Raw genomic sequence first — 22,635 nt, forward strand, 5'->3', positions numbered from 1 at the left:
CAGCAGGATTCGGCCCCTTGCCACACCTCTGGGAAAAGTCAAAAATGGTTGTCTGAAAATTTCTACGACTTCACCAGTCCAAATGTTTGGCCTCCAAACTCCCCAGACCTTAACCCCATGGATTATTTTGTATGGGGCGCAGTTGAAAAAGACACCAATCGCACTTCCAGTAATACAAAAGCCCAGTTAATGGATAAAATTAAAACAGTTTTTGCGGCCCTTCCCAGGGAGACTGTAGCATCAGCTTGTTCGAGGTTCCGAAGCAGAATTGAAGCTGTGATCGATGCTAATGGTGGTTATTTTGAGTAAATCTTGTTGATAGTATTGTAATTAACTCTGCCTGTAATGTTTTTTTGTCAATTCATTAAATTTAATAGATACAAAGAAGATTTTCTTTTTCCTTACGAAACTGTCAAATTTATCCCGAACACCCTGTATAATCCAATAACAGGATTAAAAGAAAACTGTTAAATTACTTAAGTCTGTCACTTCTTGGCCATTGGACACTGTTAAAAAACTGTAACCCCATTACGCCTGCTCTCCCAGAATATATGGGGTACCTGAAGTACACAAACATAATGTTCCACTTTGGCTGATAGTTGAAGGTAGAGTCAGCCCTAATTATTACCTAACCAAAAAATTAGCATCAACACTCAACGAGTTGGTTGGTCATTCCCCTCCTATATAGAGAACACACAACACTTCAGAAACAAAATTAAAAACATAACACTCTGCAAAGATGATTTATTAGTCAGTTTGACATTTCTGCCCTTTTCACAAATGGTCTAATCAGGCAGAAATTTGTTCTCTTACAGAACAAATTTCCACCTGCTATTATGGTTCTCTTTGCATGCTATGTCCCAGTTACTTCGTAGGGCAAAATAATTTTTACCTTCAAAAATGAGGTACAGCCATGGGATCACATGCACATGGAGCCAAGGTACATGGGATCACACCACTATCTCCCAATTGCTAACTTTTATATAGAAGCTTTTGAACAACGTGTTCTAGATTTCCTCACTTTGAAACCTACAATTTGACTTAGATACATTGATGATGTTTTCGTTATCTGGCTACGACTACAAAACTGTAAACACCTTCCTCAGCCAAACAACATGAGTGTAAACAGTTTACTATTGAAATTGAAAATCAAAAACTATTCTCAACTCACTTCCTTTCCTGGATACACATCATGCATCTTCCCTCAAGATGAAATATACTGATAAACTGATCATTGAATAATTCAACTCTATTCTCTGCATTGGTTAATCAACTAGCATCATCTTCCCATAGTCACTTTTCCTTCCGCTTGAAAGAACTCCCTATGATTTTTCTTAGCTTGATTAGCTAACTTCTCATGCTACATTTTTCTGCCTATACTAACCGAGTTACCTTCCTGGCCTATTCTTTGTATTCTTAATGCAACTGATTGTTACCAAGATCCATCTTGTGTTGCTCCACAGTGCCCTTTTCTTTCAGATTTCATGCTTAATCTCTTCATTCATCCATTTAACTCCCACCTTGTTTAGTCTTTTCACTTTTGGGATATACTCAGCCATTTCTAGTGTTAAATAGCTATTGAACAATGCACACACAGTGTCTGCATTCATTCCAATCAATTCTTTCCCTGCTATATCTCCCTGTTGTCTCCTGAGCTTTCTGTAATCACAAGCCTTGTAGTTCAACATACACCCTCTGTCCAAAAAGAAACCAAAATTTTGATAGCAAATAAAACAGGCCAATTATAATTATTCAAATCATTTATTTCAATCAGTGTACTCTCCCTCAGTTTTGATACAGCGTTTGGCAGACAATTAATTCATTAAATGCGTTTTTTATATCAGTTTTTTGGATACTGTTGAGGGTCATGGTTACTGCTGCTTGAATGTTTTCAATGGTGTTGTATCGCTTTCCTTTTATTGGCAAATGAAGTCGGGGGAGAGGGGGGAAGAAAGAAGTCACAGGTGCTAAATCAGGTGAATACGGCGAGTGATCCAACACATGCTTAGTTTTTGCTCAAAAACTGTCTCACAATGTTTGAACGATTAGATGGCGCATTATCGTGCAAAAGTGACCACAGCTGCCTGCATCACAATAATCATGCCGTACGTGACGAATTCTTGCTATCAATCACTTCAAAACTTCAAGATAAAACTCACCATTGACCATTTGGCCACGTGGAACGAATTCTTTGTGGATAATGTCCTTGGAATCGTAGAAACAAATCAGCATTTACAAAGCCCTTTACTTTTGACTTCTCCAAGCGACTTTTTTTCAGATGCCCCTCTTCTGGTGGTCTCCACTCAGCATCCTGGCTCTTTTTTTTGTGCTCATACTCAAAAACCATGTTTTGTTACCAGTAACGATTGTTTCCAGGAAGTTTAAGTCCTTACAAGCGGTTTTAATGAGGTCCTCCTTGCAGTATTCAATACGTTTGTTGATCAGCGTCAACTTCTGGGGAACAAATCTTGAATTCAATTTACAAAGGCCCAAACTCTTGGTCAAAATGTTGTGCACAGTTGACTTTGGAATCCCCAATTCATCTTCAATCAATCTCACGGACGATTTCAGGTTTTCTTTGATGAAATTGCGCACTTTTTGGATGTTAACTTCGCTCAATCCAGTTTTTGGACGGCCCGGCTTTTCGTTCCGCTTGGTCAAATCACATCCATATGATATAAATAGATCTAAAACTCTTAACCCTTTTGTGCCCTCCATTACATATTGCCTAAAATTGTTCTGCCTTAAGAACTCAAGAAATTCATTCTCCTTATTCCCTGATGCTATCTCTTCATTCTAATCACTATTGCCATAGTTGAAATTTCCCATAATAATAACCCTTTGCTTGCTCACTAAGCCAAATTGCCTATGCATGTCTTTGTCTCTACCTTCCACATTCCTTGGCCCCACCACATATCTCATCCTATCAACTTCTACGTCATGCCATACTGCTTCAAAACCACTGCCACTTTTTTATCATTGTGTCTCAGCATTGCATGACAATATCCCTACTGTCATCATCAGCATTCTACTCCCCCCCCCTTACCTTTCTGATCTTCATAAATAACATCATATCCCTGCATTTATCTTCTCGTCAAAGATGTCATTCCCATCCAAGCATCATTTTGCCTGTTCTGACTATTTGTGGGCATATAAACAATTCAAATAAAAAATAAATAAATGCAACAATTTCATTTCCTTTATTTCTGTATTTCTGATACTCTTGACATTTGTAAATAAATATAACAATTTATTTATATTTGTTTATATTTATTTATTTATTTATTTGTTTGCATCACTTGTTACACTTCCTTCCAGTAGCAACCTTCTCAAATGACTCACTTCAAAACCATTCAGATGCAGTCTGTTGCTATTCAGTTCCATTCGTACCTCAAACTCATCTCAGACATTCACAGACTGCACTCCTTTCTCTTCACACATTTCAGCCGACATTCCATTCAGGATCTTTTTTCTCTTTCACAACTCATCATTGTCATACCTGGGCAACACACAAACTATTCTTTCTGTTACACAGTTGTCTTTTGCTCTCTTCAATAATCTGCTGATATCCAGTCTCACATTCTCCCTATGCCCTATATCAGTGATGGTGAACCTATGACACACGTTTTCTTTCTTAATCATTATAATTTCTGCATAGCCCTATGATATTATGAAAATTTATAAAAATTATTATCAATATTATACGATACAAACTTATAAATACGTGCTTTATATATTATAAACTTAAAGTTTTCATTTGACTTCTGTGTGAAATTCGTTCATGCATGCATTCCAAGTCTCTCGACCGAGTAATACAAGTTCTAAACATATTTAAAACCATTTTAACAGAAAATATAATTCACAGCATTAAATATTGAATTTATCTGAGTAAATAATGAAAATATTTTTATAGTTGCAATAAATTCAGTAAATTTTATTAAATAATGCAAATAGTAACAACTTATGATGATGTCACAACCAAACCTACTAAATAGCTGCTATTTAGTAGCATGATAGAGAGTAAACGTAACAAGGTTGCTACGAACGTACTGGTAATAAATCTGGCAACGCTGCTAAAAGAAGTAGTGGTAGTCTTGCATGGTCTGCTACTTAAGTAATTTGAGTTGCTGGTGTATAATTCATTTCCAGTAATTGTTATTTCTTATTCATTATTACTGCTTAATTACTGCTGTTTATAATTGTGCTCTTTTTTAATTTGTGAACCCTTTTACAATAGCAACTAGCACTAATAAAAAACTAAAATTATCAGAAAGGAAGTGGAAGAAATTTCCAAGATGCCTGGACTGAACAATACTATGGTGTTATTGATAAAGTTCTCTGTAAATTGTGAAGACATTTTTAAACTAAGCACAAATGGCTCCTAGAAAAATCTTTTGAAGAACGCAAAGAATACATATCACAACATCTAAAGCTGGCAGAATCACAGTCAGGGACTTTAATTAAATTTGTTTCAAAACCTTCAAATTTAGTAGCCGCAAGTTACAGTATCTCACATACTATTGTTGAACATGGCAAACGACTTAGTGATGGTGATTATATTAAAGAAGCTTTCGTAAAGTGCACACCTTTTTTATTTGAGGACTTTCATAATAAGGAAGCTACCATTTCATGCTTGTAAAGCACATGAAAGAGTTACCATTAAGTAGGAATACTATTAAACACAGAGGTATATCAATGAATGCTAGTATAGAAAATCAAATACAACAAGACTTGAACTCATGGCATTGTTTATCCATTTGTCTCGACAAAACTACAAATATTACATCATCAGCTCGATTGGCTATTATTGCAAGGTATGTTCACGGTGATTCTGTGCACGAGGAATTGATAAAGTTAGAAAATTTACCTCAAAACACGAGGTGAAGACATATGCGACTGTGTTGTTAAAGTGTTCCATGAGAAACAGATAGATTTATCGAAAATATTTTCAATTACAACTGATGGCACGCCTAATATGGTTGGCCATAATGTTGGTTTTATCAAACAATTTACAGAATATGTTGGTCATCCCCTGGTTTGTTTCCATTGTATTATACATCAGGAGACACTTTGTGCAAAATCAGGCTTAAAGAATTTGGATGATGTGATGATAATTGTGACAAAGGTAACTAATTTTATTGCTGCCAGGGCTTTAAACAAACGAGAATTTAATTCACTTTTAAGTGAAGTTGAATCAGTGTACAATGATCTATTAATGTACAATAATATTCGATGGTTGAGGTCGTGCACAACTACTTGAACGGTTTGTTGAATATTTAAATAAAATTAAATTATATTTAAATACGAAGGGCATGGAGCATGAATTTTCTCAGTTGAATGATTCTGCTTGGCTCAGTAAGCTGATGTTTTTCACAGATTTTTCATTGCACCTGAATGAACTTAATATACAATTGCAAGGTTTCGGAAAATCTGTCGATGTTATGTTTGGTACAATCAAGAGCTTTGTGAATAAACTCAAAATATTTCAACATGTTGCGAGCCACTGTGGAAAATATCGTGCACCATAAGCAGTTCCTGGAACATCAGAATGGTGGTCATGTTGAACCTCATTTGTAATTAACAATAAATGTCATGAAATTGATGTGTGCTGTCTCTCATTTGCTATTTAGTCATTCGTTAGTCACACCTACTAAAATTAATTTGGCAGTGCCAAAATTTCCCCTGTTGGCGACTTTTGGTACTATTTTTTTTTTCGTTAAATCGAATCCCCATGTTCCACTGTGTACGTCTACCGAATATTGGTGTGTTTCGTCCAATACATTACTCGCTAGAGGGCTCTGAACACTTGACGTTATTTTATAATCACCGGTATATATATCTATATATATATAGATATATAGATATATATACACAGTATTTGTGTGTGTGTGTGTTTGTGTGCATGTGTCAGATTTATTTATTTTTTGTGGATATGTGTTAAGTTTTTTTAAAAAAACTTTCAGACCGTCATTCAACTTGATATGCTCAAAATAGGTTTGTGCTCTCATTTCCAATGCTCATAGCATTTTCATTATTCATAGTGAAAAATCTGTCCTCCCACATTATAATCAGAATCTCGTTCTGATATAATGTACTCACCACCTAGTGTTTATAGTTGAGTGGAATTAAAGATCTTTTTTATTATTTTAACCTTATCTCTGTGTACAGGGGTGCAAACACACCCCAGGCTAATAAAAACGTAAATAAAAAGTTGCCAACAGGAAAATTTCCAAAGTTTTCTTAGGCTTAGGAATGCTATCTGTGGTATGTTTCACACACAATTTGAAAAAAATTTCATTGAATTCGGTGAATTTGAATGTTTAACCATGTACAAGGGTGCATATGTACCCCAATATTCTCCATTCAAAAAACCAGTCTTTGCAAGCAGCTGCAGTAATATTTTTTCATAGTTTGTTTTGTATTTACATTCCTGTTGCCTGAAATATATATTTTTAGCTTTGCTGCCATATTCGCTTTGGAACTATATATGATTCTTGTATGAGCATGTATATTTTTCTTCGTTTTTAGTAATTTTTTTGTTCAGCTTACTGGTGTACACTGTAACATAATTTCATCTATCTAAAATGATTTGATGAAGTTTCAGTTCAATCTTTGCTTGCGTTTCAAAGAAGTAAGATATGTTTTTTTATTGAATTAGTGGTAAATGTTTATGGTTTTCATCATCATCATCATCAAATTCCTGCCATGTACCCTCAAGGGGTGTACAGGATATGCCAGTACTACATGAAAAAATTACATCATTACTAACTTCCTATCTACAATTTTCCTCCAAATCAGTCTGTTACTTGTCAAGACTCCAACATTATCAGATCTTATATTTCTATCGTCTAAGGCACTTTGTACCGTATCAATCCACCTATATCTTGGTCTTCCTCTGGGTCGTTTTCCTGCCAACCTGGCAGAGAACACTTGTTTTGCTAATCTTTCCTCTCCCATTCTATTTAAGTGACCATACCATCTGAGATTAGCTCTGCTAACGCATTCCTGGATGCTGACAATGTCAAGTTCTTTCCTAATATCCTCATTTTTAATATGATATTGCCATTGATGCCATCTGTTCACGCCTCTAATCTTTCTGAGGACTCTCATATCTGCGGTCTCTAGTCTTTGTTCAAGTGTTTTACTTCTGACCCAGCTCTCAGATCCATAAGTTAAAACTGGTTTGAACACAGTCTTGTATACAGCTAATTTAGTGTTCCGACTAATTTCTTTCTTATTCCATATGAATTTATACAATTGACTTCCCACGATACCAGCTTTGCTGATTCTGTTGTCTATTGCTATATTTAGTTTACCATCTTCAGTAAAAGTTGTGCCTAAGTAGCTGAAATGTTTTACTTGTTCCACAGGTTCTCCATTCACAACACAGTTGACATTTTCAATGATTCTGCCTATTTTCATTGTCTTTGTCTTTTTATTGCTGACCTTCATACCATATCTATTACAACAGCTATTCAATTTAGTCAGAGAATCTTGCAGACTTGTAGCGGATTTATTTAGAAGTATAACATCATCCGCATAAAGCAAAGAGCTGACATTAACATCTCCAATTTTGATATCAGGTTTAATACCACATTCCTTCATAATGTGATCCATATAGATTATGAATAACAGAGGGGATAATGTACATCCTTGTCTCACACCAGATTTAACATTAAACCATCTTCCTGTACTTCCTTCAATTCTAACTGTTGACTCACAACTCAAATAAAGACTAAGTATTGCTTGATATAATGCCCCATTGACACCATATAACTGCAGCGTATTGAATAGCTTCTCTCTTGGCACCTTGTCATATGCCTTTTCCAAATCGACAAAACTTAAATACAGATCTTTGTTATATTCCCATGCTTTCTCGACTATTTGTCGTAAAGTGAAGATCTGATCCTGACAGCCTCTATTTGGCCTGAATCCAGCTTGTTCTTCACCAAGCTTTTCTTCCACAATTCTTCTCAACCGTTTCTCAAGTATACTTGCATAGATCTTGCCAGGAACACTCAGTAGGGAAATACCTCTGTAATTCTCACATGCAGTTTTATTTCCCTTTTTATATATGGGTACTATGAGAGCTCTACTCCAATCATCGGGAATTCGTCCCTCTGTCCAGGCTTTCTGAACTATGCAGTGCAGCCACTGTAAGACTCTTATACCACCATACTTCAGCATTTCTGGTCGAATATCATCTACTCCTGCTGCCTTTCCACATTTCAAGCCTTTGATGGCTTTTTCTACTTCAAGTATGGATATGTATTCCTGACTGCATGCCTGGTCAGTGTTTTTTATCACTGTGCTGTCATCACTGCTTGTTTCATTTAGCAGTTTTTCAAAGTAATTACTCCATACTTCAAGGATATCTTTTTCTCCTGTTTTCATTTCACCTTTATCATCTCTAATTCCTTTTACAGCACTCTTTCCTTCATTCCTAAGCTTCTTCAACAACCTCCAGAATATTTTGCCACCTTCTTGATATTTATTTTCTATATTCTTGCCAAAGTCCTCCCATGACTTTTGTTTAGCTAGTTTTACACACTGTTTAGCTTTCTTACATTTGTCTCTGTATTCTGTAAGAGTAAAAGCTGACTTATTTGCCAGGAACTTTTGATATGCTTTCTTCTTTTCCTTCACTGCCTCTTTAACTTCCTGTGTCCACCAGGGAGTTCTGATTTTTTTATCCTTGCACACAACCTCACCACATGCATCTCTGGTAGAATCAATCAATGTTTCCTTCAGAGTTTGCCACTGAATCTCCAAGGTTTGATTCCTGTTCTCAAACTCTTTCATTTTCTTTTCAATTATATTTCTGTATTTTAGTCTACAGTTCACATCTGAGAGCTGCTCAACTTTTATTCGCTTTAAAACTTTCTTACATGTTATTCTTTTCAATATGAAATTCAATTTTATCCTGCTCAAGACTAAATAGTGATCACTTCCAATTTCAAATCCTCTGTACACTCTGGTGTCCTGCGCCAGGGAGAAAACATCACTATCAACAATAACATAGTCAATGAGACTTTTCTTATTCCTAGCCTCTTCTCTCCATGTGAATTTGTGCACATTTTTATGTTGGAACATGGTGTTAGTAATAACCAGTCCATGTCCTGAGCAGAAATCCAACAGATATTTGCCATTATTATTAGCTTTGCTCTTTTCTCCAAATTTTCCCAAAATATTTTTGTATGTCTCACAATCATTTCCTACTCTACTATTTAGATCCCCAACAAGGACCAACTTTTCCTTTTTCATTGTGTCAGTTGCTTTTTCTAAAGCCTCAAAAAATTCCTCCACTTCTACCTTAGTAGAACCTTCTGTGGGACCATAGGCACAAATAAGTCTCATTGTCCAGTTCCCCATTCTCATATTTGCCCACATTACTTTACTTGAGACTGACTGCCATTCAAGAAGATTAGCCTCGTATTTTGTGTTGAATACTATGGCTACTCCTTCTTTTCCTTGATTGTCTTCATATTTGATATTGTTTTGTGAATTACGAACTATTGTCCGCTATGTTTATTGCTGTTTTACTTCATTACTGCTTATTTTACTACTACTTATTGCTACTAAGTAGTAGTAAAATAAAATATCCACAGATATTCATCAAAATATCTGTGGATATTTTAGGTAATTATGACAGGAAGAAAAAGACGTCATACTAGTTCCGAGTTGAGGGATCTTTTAGAGGAAGTGTCGTCAGTTACTTCATCAGATATGCCAAGCAATGATGATGCTTCAGATGTGGAATTAGAAAACAATATTTTTGATGGTGATTTCTCAGCTTTTGATGATGTTTCTGAAGAATATATACCACGATGATAAAACGGTTATTTTTGACCACAAGAACTATAGAAGAATGAATGACTGCTATTTGGGGTTTTTTTTGGTCAAATTTATTTTAAAACTAAGTTATACCGACTAGTTTTGCCAACTGTGGCTCTTGGCTTCATCAGGGTAAAAGATGTATAAAAAATAAGAACACTTAAACGCTAAAAACTGTTTACATTAAAACCATAAAATGAACTGAATACAATTGCATTTTTATAAAAGCAGAATGCGTACATCACACACATAGCGTGTGTATGATCTACTAGTTGTTATGTAGGAACGTTCTGTAGTTGGCAGCAAAATTTAATTCTGGCATGTTGAAAGATCTAATGAGGGTCTTCCATATCTCGGGCAAAATCAATCCTTGGTTTCTATTAAGGTTTTCTTCTGAACGGAGAACTGTTGTTGCTTCTTTTATAATTCGGGAGCGGAAGTCCTCCTCTAAATAGGTAATTGAGCTTTTATCCCATTCTATTTTATGGTTAGTCTTAGCAAAATGAAAGGCTAACCCTGATTTGTCTTCTCTATTATTATTGATGTTTCCTATGTGTTCCTTCTTCCTGATTTCAAAATTTCTTGAAGTCTGGCCAATATAGTTCAAGCCGCACGAGCAGGGAATGTTGTAAACTCTGACATATTTAAAAAATGGATGACCGTCTTTCGGAGATCATAAAAAATTGGCAAATGGTCTGTGCAGGTTTAAAAGCCACTTGTATTCCATGCAGCTTGAGTCTTGCAGAACTCTTGGAAATTGTCCCCACAAACGGAATCACTATGGTAGAATTATAATGTATATCTTCAGGTTGTTTTTGTGGGGTCACAAAAAAGAATCTTGTGTATCAATTTTCTGCGATAACCATTCTTTGTAAGGTTATTTGATATCATGGGTTCATCTTGAAAGTCTTTATCATCTGTCATAATGAGAGAGAGGCTCTATTTTTTAGCATGTGTACAATGCTAGGTTTCTGAGAAATATGGTATGAAGAAGTGAAGTGCAAGTATCTACCTGTATTGGTGGGTTTGCAATAAACTGTAAGGCTGATACGACCATCTATTCGTTTCTTGATTAAAATGTCCAGAAATGGTAATTGGTCATCTTTCTCACGTTCTAGAGTGAATTTAATTTTTTGATGCAAAGAGTTAATCTTGCTTAGAAAATCGAACAGATCCTTTTCCATATTTTTCTAAACGATAAAAATATCATCAATGGATCTCCACCAAACTGTGGGTTTAGGGTCTAGTTGAGATAAAATTTTATTTTCAAATTTCTCCATAAAGAGATCCACAAAATGTGGTGAAAGAGGGCTTCCCATTGCAAGGCCTGTTAATTGCTGATCAATAGTTTTATTCCATAGGAAAAAGTTAGATGTTAAACAATGATGGAATAAAGAAGTGATGTCTTGAGGGAATAAGCTTCCTAAAATGTCAATCACTTCTTCTTCTGGAATGTTGGTGAATGAAGATGTATCATTCACGCTTGCTAGAAAATCTGTATTGGATATCGAGATGTTTTTTAATTTCTCCACGAAATGTTATGAGTTTCATATATAAGTATCTGAATTGCAGATGTGTGCTTTGAGGAGACTTGCAAGGTGTTTAGATAATAAATAGATAGGCGAATTAATACCATCAACAATGGGGCGTAACGGTATACCATTTTTGTGAACTTTTGGAGAGCCATGTAGTCTTGGCGTCAGTGGATGCATAGACTTCAATCTTCGTTTTAAATCTGTTGGCCAGCTATCCATATTACATAAAAAATCGTTGGTATTATTATGATTCTTTAAAGTGGGGTCAGAATCTAGAACACAGTAAGTAGATGTATCAGATAGTAAGTTGGCAATCTTATTTTTGTAATCACTAGTGTTTAACCATACAGTTACCTTTATCGGCTTTTAATATGAGGATATTTCTTTATCTTTCTTTAACCTAAACATAGCTCTTTTCTCTGAAGGAGTGATGTTTTCATGGGGGAGCTCTTGAAAAAGAGAGAATGATATTGCTTTTTAGTCTAAGATCATTAGCTATGGGCATTTTCAGTCAAAACCTGCTTTACTAGACAACACAGTGATATGGAATTTCTCTGATCGCATTGTATCAAAACCGGAAGTGAGTATACTCAAAAACGGCTTCAATTTTTCTATTACCCCAATCTGATTCCTAAAATGGACATCTTATGCAGTGTAGAAAAGGTCGTTTTGTCACCACCTGAGCCCATAGTTAATGATTTCAGACTAAAAAGCAGTATCATTCTCTCTCTCTCTTCTTCAAGAGCTCCCCACAAAAACATCACTCCTCCAGAGAAAAGAGCTATGTTTAGGTTAAAGAAAGATAAAGAAATATCATCATATTAAAAGCTGATAAAGATAACTGTACTGTCATCTTAAACACTAGTGATTACAAAGATAAGATTGCCAACTTACTATCTGATACATCTACTTACCGTGTTCTAGATTCGGACCCCACTTTAAAGAATCATAATAATACCAGTGATTTTTTATGTAATATGGATAGCTGGCCAACAGATTTAAAACGAAGATTGGAGTCTATGCATCCACTGACACCGAGACTATAGGCTCTCCAAAAGTTCACAAAAATGGTATAAGGTTATGCCTCATTGTTGATGGTATTAATTCGCCTATCTATTTATTATCTAAACACCTTGCAACTCGTCTCCTCAAAGCACACACATCTTTTTCAGATCTAATTCAGATACTTTTATACGAAACTCGCAACATTTCATGGAGAAATTAAAAAATATCTCGATATCCAATACAGATCTTCTAGCAGGCATGGATGTTACATCTTTATTCACCAACATTCCAGTAGAAGAAGTGATCGACATTTTAGGAAGCTTATTCTCTCAAAACATCACTTCTTTATTCCATCATTTCCATCATTGTTTAACATCTAACTTTTTCCTATGGAATAAAACTATTTATCAGCAATTAACAGGCCTTGCAATGGGAAGCCCTCTTCCACTACCTTCTGCGGATATCTTTATGGAGAAATTTGAAAGTAAATTTTATCTCAACTAGACCCTAAACCCACAGTTTGGTGGAGATATGTTGATGATATTTTTATCATTTGGAAAAATACAGAAAAGGATCTGTTCAATTTTCTAAGCAAGATTAACTCTTTGGATCAAAAAATTAAATTCACTCTAGAACTTGAGAAAAATTTCCGATTACCATTTCTGAACATTTTAATCAAGAAACAAATATATGGTCATATCAGCCTTACAGTTTATCGCAAACCACCAATACAGGTAGATACTTGCACTTTGCTTCTTCACACCATATTTCTCAGAAACCTAGCATTGTACACATGCTAAAAAATAGAGCCTCTCTCTCATTACGACAGATGATAGAGACTTCCAAGATGAACTGTCCCTGATATCAAATAACCTTACAAAGAATGGTTATCCCAGAAAATTGATAGATTCTTTTCTGTGAATCCCCCACATTGACAACCTGAAGATATCCATTATAATTCTACCATAGTGATTCTGTTTGTGGGGAGGACAATTTCCAAGAAGATTGCAAGACTCTTCAAGCCGCATAGAATACAAGTGGCTTTTAAACCTGCACAGACCGTTCGCCAATTTATTCGATCTCCGAAAGACAGTCATCCATTTTTTAAATATGCCAGAGTTTACAACATTCCCTGCTCGTGCGGCTTGAACTATATTGGCCAGACTTCAAGAAGTTTTGAAATCAGAAAGAAGGAACACATAGGAGACATCAATAATAATAGAGAAGACAAATCAGGGTTAGCCTTTCATTTTGCTAAGACTAACCATAAAATAGAATGGGATAAAATCTCAATGTCCTATTTAGAGGAGGACTTCCGCTCCCGAATTATAAAAGAAGCAACAACATTTCTCTGTTCAGAAGAAAACCTTAATAGAAACCAAGGATTGATTTTGCCCGAGATCTGGAAGACCCTCATTAGATCTTTCAACATGCCAGAATTAAATTTTGCTGCCAACTACAGAACGTTCCTACATAACAACTAGTAGATCATACACACGCTGTGTGTGATGTACGCATTCTGCTTTTATAAAAATGAAATTGTATTCAGTTCATTTTATGGTTTTAATGTAAACAGTTTTTAGCGTTTAAGTGTTCTTATTTTTTATACATCTTTTACCTTGATGAAGCCAGCAGCCATAGTTGGCAAAACTAATTGGTATAACTTAGTTTTAAAATAAATTTAACCAAAAAAAACCTAAATAGTAGAATATATACCACATTAGATGAAGGATTAAGAGAAGAAGAAGCAAATGCGGAATCTATAGTTACCATGGATGGCTGAGCTGCTGGTTCTTCTGCTGAGAATATCCTGAAAAATGTTTTTGTGTATCTGAATAGAAACTCAAAAATGAACAGAAGATGGACCAATGTTCCTAGTGATGTACATAAAGTTCCTGACTTTCAGGTATTTCGAGAAAGAGAAAGAATTGCCTGAGCAATACTAACTCAAAATCTACACTCTGCAATGGACTGTTTCAAGCAAATAATTCCTGAAACAATTCTAAACATGATTGTGTGTGAAACTAATAGAAAAGCCAGAGATCATTACGATACATCCAGAAATCCACACGAATACAAACGACCTCGTATTTGGTATGAAACTGATGCTGATGAAATCTATACTATGATTGGCATTCTAATATATGCTGGAAGTTTTATTTCCAAGTTTTTTCTTTACATTTTGCACTGAAAATGCATGGGGCGTAATTACACCCCTGTACATGGTTGATGTTAAAATATTTGTACACAGAGATTAGGTTAACTGAATCATTTGAAACACCAATTTAGAATGTAAATCAAAGAGAATTAAAAAGATCTGAATATTTTTAAATCTGACACATATCCAAAAAAAAAAAAAGAAGTTTAAAAATGCTGCTTGACGGTAATCTGATTTTCAGTTTCATTAAAATCAGATCATATTGGATGTTCTCTGCCAGCACAAAATTCTGATTCTGTTATCAGAACCTTGCAATGCATCTTTTTGAAGTTGGAACAAATCAACCTAAAAAGGTACATTTTTTAGGTTCCTGAAAAGTTGTAACCTAAAAATTTTGCAACCATAGTTTTGCTGTACACTGCCCTGGAAATAATTCCACAAAAATAGTACCCATTCTTAAGTAATGAGAAATAACTTTTAGTCCTTTAACAAAATCCTCTTTTGTGATGTAGATGGAAATCCTATTAGACATCCAAAATTTGATATGTGATTTTTTTTTTTTTGTTGTTGTTGTTGTTTAAGTGGGCTGCATCATTAGGCAATATAAGGAACACTTTATATTTTTTATGATAAAAAAAAATTTTTTTTTTCTTGCTGCCAGAAATTTGCATACTCTTGAACAGTTTGACAATTTTTTTATAATGTATCCTTTTTTCTTGATAAGTTTTCTTTATCTTATTTTGCTTACTAAAATAATTAATTATTTTATTTACTATTTTTTTTTCTTTTTTCAAATTAGATCCTATGGGAAAGAAGAATTTTTAAAAAATACTGAACTACTTTCTGGTCTGTTATCAGCAATGGGTGGTATTCTGCTCATCTTTAATTATGTTTCAGTCAATTGTTTCACGGCAGCAGCAGCTAATCAGGCACATCGAATAAGATGTCGATTTATGAGGTCCATTTTACGACAAGATATAGGCTGGTTTGACAAACAGCAAACTGGGGATTTTGCTAGTCAGTTGACTACGTAAGTTATAATATAATCTGTGATGTCTGAAATAGTTACTAAATTGAATTGACGGATTTTAATATTAAGACACATTCTTATGAAATTAATGCAAACACATTCATTTTTAAGAAAATGTTTATTTTCCAAATATATAAATATATATTAAGTCATTATGTAACATTTTTATACCCTTCTCTTAGTATATAAATTTGCTTTTTTATATATTCTGACATTAGTTTACAATTCCACCTCCCCTTCTCCTAAATATTATGGAGGTTTTTCCCCTACACTGCCCAACTTACATTTGGTTGCAAATCTAGTCTTTACCTTATTCTCTTACAGATGTCCAGTGGGTTTTTTTGTTCGATATAATTTCAATCTAAACAATTAATTCTATATTATCTTTATATTATTATTATTATTGCTTTCCAGGAAATGTATGTTCATCTAGGGCAGCAGCATAAAGTCACTGAAATACCCAAATTTACGTTTATACTAGGATGTACATGTAGTGATCAAAGTCAGTTTTATGTTTCTGAATTAAAAACTACCACTCAGTGGAAAACTAATCTCACAATCACAGTCTAAGACTGACTACTCATTGCTGGGGAATGGGGGGGGGGATGGAAAACAAACAGCAGGTAAACTGATCACCACTTACTAATACCACTGCGACCAGACCAATATGCAGACTTCATATTTCACTGCTGGTATATAGGATGGCTTGTGCAATTTCACTCAGCTTATCTTCTTCCCATTCATTCCTTCATCTTTATTTTTTATTATTTTTTTAAATATTTTTGTGCATATTTATGCTAATACACATAACAAACAGTACTGATAAGTTCAACAATAGCAAATTAGATAATCATTATACATATATTTTAATTAACCTATCCTCAAGCAGATAACATTATCGAATTCTATCTTAAAGTTAAATGAATTTACCAATTCTACAGCCTGTTGAAGGCTATGTAACGTACTTTCTATCCACAGTAAGCAATACATTTTGTATATTTGTTCTAACTCTCTTCTTGCTCTTCTGTTTTCTTTTTTTTTTTTTTAATGTCCTCTAGTATGGCCTGGTTCACCCAGTCAGCTAAATGCAGCAAACTCCTGTTGTGTTACACATAATACAACACAACTCCTGTTGTGTTGTGTTATGTATCTTGGATTAACTTCTAAACTTGAGTCAGATCTCCTTTACTGGAAGGAAGTTAGTTAAATTCATCAGATTGCAACTAACTGATTCTAATAATTATCATTGATGCAGTCCCTCTATACACTTGGCATCCATTAAAAACTGGAAACTAGAATTTAGTATTTATCTGACTAAAGTATAATGGTATACGTTACTAAAGGTATAATGGTACATTTACTTCCTTCCTCTTGCAGGTGAAGCTTCTTTGAACTAATCCCACAGTCTGCTGACCTTCACTGCTGACCTTTAAAATTTTCGTGAAAAGTCTTAATCAAAACTCCATAGGTACATTGTAAAGGTCAGCATCCTGCAAAATGTCCATTATAACAAGCTCTATCTATGGTCCTAACATCCATCCAGTTTCTCTTCTCACTAGATGATTAGGATCATTACTCCTCTCATTCACTAATAATGCTATCCATAGTTTTGCATTTTAATCAGTGGGCTTTTATGTGAAATTCCATCAAAGGCTTTGCTATAATCTAAATAAATCATATCATATTCAGTACTTTGTTCCCTCTTGATCTGTTCATATTTTTCAAACTTTTTTTTTGTTTTTTGTGGAAGTTTTTTTTTTCAACCACACTATCATCATAATTTGTTATACTATCTTTCATGATACTGGAATATTTACAGAGCAGAGGTGAAGGACTTGTGGATATGACTCTGACACAGGAAATGCCCAGATTCAGGTCCAAGCATGGACAGTGCTCTCTGTAAGCTGTATTCAAACAACTTCTAGGCACACCTAGTAGAGTAAGCAGCTGGTCAGGAATCCTCTTGAAGCATTACTAACAGGCTAGCAGATTACCTGCAGAAACCACTTTACTGCTGTACCCTTAAATGGAGGAGGTATGGGCTCCCTCATTAATTAATTATGGTATCGAGAGCATGCTCAGTAAGGCCTGAGCATGCACTCTTCACACATACACCTGCATTGTATGTGTGAAGAGTGGAGAGAAACTCTAGGCCTTATTATGGATATGAAACATGGCAATAGCCACTTCACATCTTCATTAAACAGGGTAGTGGTGTTTCACTATCTAGTAGGCATTTCTTCCATTTAAGGAAGATATGCCTAATAAGGCAGTAACACTTTCTTCACTATAATCCCATTTGTGGAAACAGGCTACACTTAGGAAAGTGGGTTCCTCTGTTCAAGCTTTGCACCAAAGCAAGAGTATCTTAGAGCTCTATTCTCTTGCCTACTCTTTTTCTCCTATATTTAAATGACCTTCTCTCATTCACTAATAATGCTATCCATAGTTTTGCTGATAATGATAGTACACTTAATTCTTCCTACTCATCCAACAAGGAAGACATGTCTAACAAACCTTAATTCCAAGTTTCTTGACTTTCTGCAACCAGATCCATAAACACTGATCTCCATTCTTCATAGCATTCTTCATTTCATCTTATTTTACCTCAATAATTAACACAGATCATCCAGAGAGGAACATATATATATATATATCTCCATGGAGTGACATTTACCTCTGGCCTTTCCTGTGCTAAGCACATACATCAGTAGCTTCCTCAGCTGCTTGAAAAAGATTCTGTCCACCGTGAGAATACTATTCACATGTTTGGGATGGTGCACCTAAAACCTCCCTAAAATTCTTTTTGAACTAAAGTAGTTGAACTGGTGGTATCAGATTTCCATGGAGTCAAAAAACACATTGTGTGAGGTCCCATGTCATGCATGTAATTCATCAAATCATGAGTTACATACATGTAACTCATGATTTGATGAGTGAGAATAGTGAGTATGATGAGTGAGAATAGTGAGTGTGGAGATGATGAATGCCTGAAATGCATTCATCATCTCCACACTCACTATTCTCCATGCAAAAAAACTACTTCTCATCTCTCTCTGCTGCTTACATCCTCTTTATACTCTGTATCTCATCCTTGCCTACCTGATTTCAAGACCCTATAGTTTGTACCATAAAACTGGTGGCTTCGCTCACTGGTCTATTCACATCTTCCTATAAGGCTACAATTGTTCTACTCCTCATAGTTCTTCCCAAATATGCACACAGTTGTATATCTCAATTTAAGCCTGTCACAATATCATTAACCTATAAGTCAAACAATAATAATCCCAAAACAAACCCTGAATGAGACCATTACTGTTTGACTTATAGGTTGATGATACTGGAAGAGGTTTAACTGGAGATATTCAGCTTTTTGCATATATGCAAAGTTGGCAAGAACTATGAGGAGAAGAGCAGTAGAGCAGGAAAATATGAAAAATTCGGACCATTACTGCTAGTGACTTTCCCTCTTTTGGGATACTACTGTTAAAATGTATGTTAATTTTGTTATTTTTATACCTTTAATTTTTTTTATGTTTATAAGAAAAAAATTAAAAAAATCTTACTAAATCTCCAATTAAATCTTCAATTATCCTACTGTCTGCACCTTTTGTAAAATTACGTTGCGTTGATATATACCCTTACCTATCTACCTTACTTACTCATTTGTCTCTCTTAATTCTCTCTTAAGTCTTATTATTTCTCTATCTGCTGGCCGCTATACACGTATTGAATGATAATGCACTGCACTGTTAACAAAGACACTGCTTCAGGCTAGAGCCAATCCCTTTGTTATAATTCTGGTATTAACCCCGTTTCTAATTTTTGAAAAATTTATTTCTTAACGCTGTGCCATCCAAAATTATTAGACTAAAGAAGCTTCGTTGTCTGGGAGAAAACACTCAGAATGGCACAATATTCAATATCTATACAAATACTATTCCAAATTTCACCAAAAACTTGTGTCTTAATTTTACTGCAGTCGTGGCTATCCCCAAAATTCTGATTCTCACAGTTTCTACTGTGATGATTGAGAACATAGATCAGGCAAGTTATTAGGTTGACAAGAAAGGATTTATTCATTAAGAAATACGGTACAATTACTGATAATTACTTAACTAAACTAATTCAATCATGCAAGTGTAACCTGGGCATTCTTGATCATTCTCAACATGAAGCAATATCTAATACTAAACATATTATGAATTCCATCTAATTACTTAACATTCATTGGTAATCATTTACCAAATCTTGGTCTCAGGAACTATCTGACTATAACAAAACTATATATTCAATCACAATATTTTGCAAGTTCTCATACACAGAGCTATAAAGTTCTATATGTGGATCAGATGCTGAAGTCCTATTACACTTCGAAAGTCCAATAACTTATCAGTTCCTATCTTTGTTACAACCTAACATTCCTGTATATACAAAGGATTTAAAAAGTTCTTACATCACCAGGGCATTAGGATCGCTCTGGCTTTCTCCTTCGATCATCTGTTATATCCTTATGGCCTCTGGTTTACTGCTTTCAGAAAAGACTGGCTAGCAAATACGTTCACGATTCACTTCCTTCGATGTCGGCGTAGCTGGTCTGCAGGGATCGGTCCACGTGGTTCCGCATATCATCTCAGTCTATGCTGATTATACCGCTGTGCCGAGGCCTATGCTCACGCTGGATCTCTGTCTGACCGCATAGCTGCCTATGGACATCGTCCTTCTCGACCACACTCGAACTTCCTTCTCTGGGAACAACAGGAACAAGATGGGAAAAAAGCCCCGAGTTGGCATTGCCAAGTTCTATATATTCACTGCTGTGATATTCTCCCTACTACGTCATTTTTTGTTTACACGGCACCTAATTCTTCTGCACTCCGTGCAGTCACTCCTCCTTGCGTGTCCACGAGAAACTTCCGCACGCCTTTTAGACCTTGCTTACGTCACTGCTTCCGGACCTGTTTTTAATCCGCTTATCTCTTCTGTAACTTTGATCTAAACTTTGGCATACTAACATTTTTTCATCTATTTTCAACCTCTGTTGTATTCACAAAGACACTTAACATTATATTACATAAGGAAATTTTTAAATCATAGATTTTATCATTATTTTACAATCAATTTCACCTTTACCAATATACAAGTATTTTTCCGAGAGTCTGATACTTGTTAAATCTGAATGAAATGTAGTACAATAAATTTCTCCTTTATTCAAGATTTAACACTACTTACCCCAGTATACAACCTGTTGATACCTATTCAACAGTCTGTCACTTATCCAACTAACTAGTCTTTTATCCAATCCCATCCATTCCAGTTTTGTTATGCATCTTGTTCTGTGGAACTGTATCAAAGGCCTTTGAAAAATACTCCATGTTCCACCATATATGCATCTCTTATTCTGTAAATTTGTTACCTTGTTGTAATACATTTAGTAAATTGCTAAAACATGATCCCCCCCCCATTAAGAAACTCATACTGATTTTCATAGAGAATACCACTATTATTAATCTGTTTTGGAATCCTAGCTCTCATCAACCTATCCAACATTAACTACAACCCCAGACACGTAGACTAGCTTATAGTTTGTAGCATCAATCTTATTTCTCTTCCATAATTTTAACCTCTTTCCACTCCTTTGGGGCTTTCCCTGTTTGTTGCAAAACTTACGTTAAACAGGTATGCCATGGGTGCTGTTTTCTAAAATATTTCTTCCTCATATACTTCTGATCACTCACTATCAGTCCTGATGTCACATTCATGAGGATAAAATACTCTGACAAGTTACTCATTGAATACTTCAACTGTATCCTCTTTAGCAGCCACCAATCTATCATTGTCATCAGCTATGATCTTCTCATAGTTATTCTTTCTTCTACTTGCTACGTATTGAAAGAGCTCATCAGGGCTGTTCTGGGCAGTTGGCTAATTTCTGCTCATGCTGCTTTGCCAACCGAGTTACTTTTCTGGCCTGCTCATCGCACTCTTTGTGCAACTGATTATTATCACATTCATCTTGCATTTGCCTCCGAGTGCCTTCTTCTTCCAGATTTCATGCATAATCCCTTAATTCATCCATTTTACTCCTACCTTATTTAACCTTTTCACCTTTGAAGTTTACTCAGACATTGCCACTGTTAAATAGCTCTTCATCAGTACTCAAGCAGCATCTGTCTCTTTTCTGCTCAACTTCTTTTTCCATGCTATAGTTGCCTGTTGTCTCTTAAGCTTTTCATAATCTCTGGCTCTATCATTCCACACATATATAGGACTTCTTCACAGATGTTCTCATATTATTAGCTATAACCCAGGTGATCACCTCATCATCACTTTCACCAAATGGAGGAAGATTAGACACTCCATTCACAGTCACATCCTCTGATATGATCAGATCAGACTCTCAACTGTTGTGTGCCTTTGCTTATTGCTTAAGATAGTCACTCCTTAAGAACTCAAGTTCATTTCTCTTTATTCCAATCAATATTTCAATAATTAAACTTGCTCGCAGTGATCTCCCATCTCTCACTAACTAAAGCCAATTTTCCTGTGTTTTGTGTTTTGATTTATAATTTGTAAAAGAGTATCCTCTACATTGTGATATTTTTCAAAATTTACTCTTTTAATGATGTTAAAAGCAGCTCTTTTACTGAAATCGGTTTTAATATTATTTATTTATTGGTGGAAATGATATTCTCCATAAGTGAAAATGAAAATATGTTTCTAATTCTGTAGTTTTCTATCCATTATGAATATAAAAATAAGTAACATGATATTTACACCAACATGAAACTTTGACTAAATGGCTAAAATTGGCAACATCTTTACATACCTTTTAATGGCTTTCTAATTGGTTTTTATATCTGCATGCTTGCTGATGGAGCTACTTCACCATACCTCAGCTTAAAGAGAAGCAAAAGCTTTCTCCCTTTTTTTTGGAGAAGAAGAGGCCAGACTTCTTTCATTTGAAACCTAATGTTAGCTTTTGTAAGTTTCAAATAAACTGATTAAGCCATTTTGCATTTTCAATGAAAACTTTCTTTTGCTGTAGTATAATTGTTCTCTTGTACTGCTAA

The 22,635-nt window shown here is 35.0% G+C and overlaps 1 protein-coding gene across 1 annotated transcript in view; it reads left to right on the forward strand.

Moving 5' to 3' along the window:
- The window catches only part of LOC150100045 (ATP-dependent translocase ABCB1-like), a 280,795-nt gene that overhangs the window by 49,376 nt on the left and 208,784 nt on the right, over positions 1 to 22,635 (forward strand). Inside the window, exon 6 of the mRNA XM_090403288.1 lies at positions 15,332 to 15,562. Within this exon, the coding sequence (XP_090259414.1) occupies positions 15,332 to 15,562 (231 nt within the window). The remainder of the gene's footprint in view (positions 1 to 15,331; positions 15,563 to 22,635) is intronic.

This window comes from Typopeltis vanoorti, chromosome 13, assembly GCF_054136105.1.
Source record: "Typopeltis vanoorti isolate ZY-2024b chromosome 13, IOZ_Tvanoo_1.0, whole genome shotgun sequence".
Lineage (NCBI taxonomy): Eukaryota > Metazoa > Arthropoda > Arachnida > Uropygi > Thelyphonidae > Typopeltis > Typopeltis vanoorti.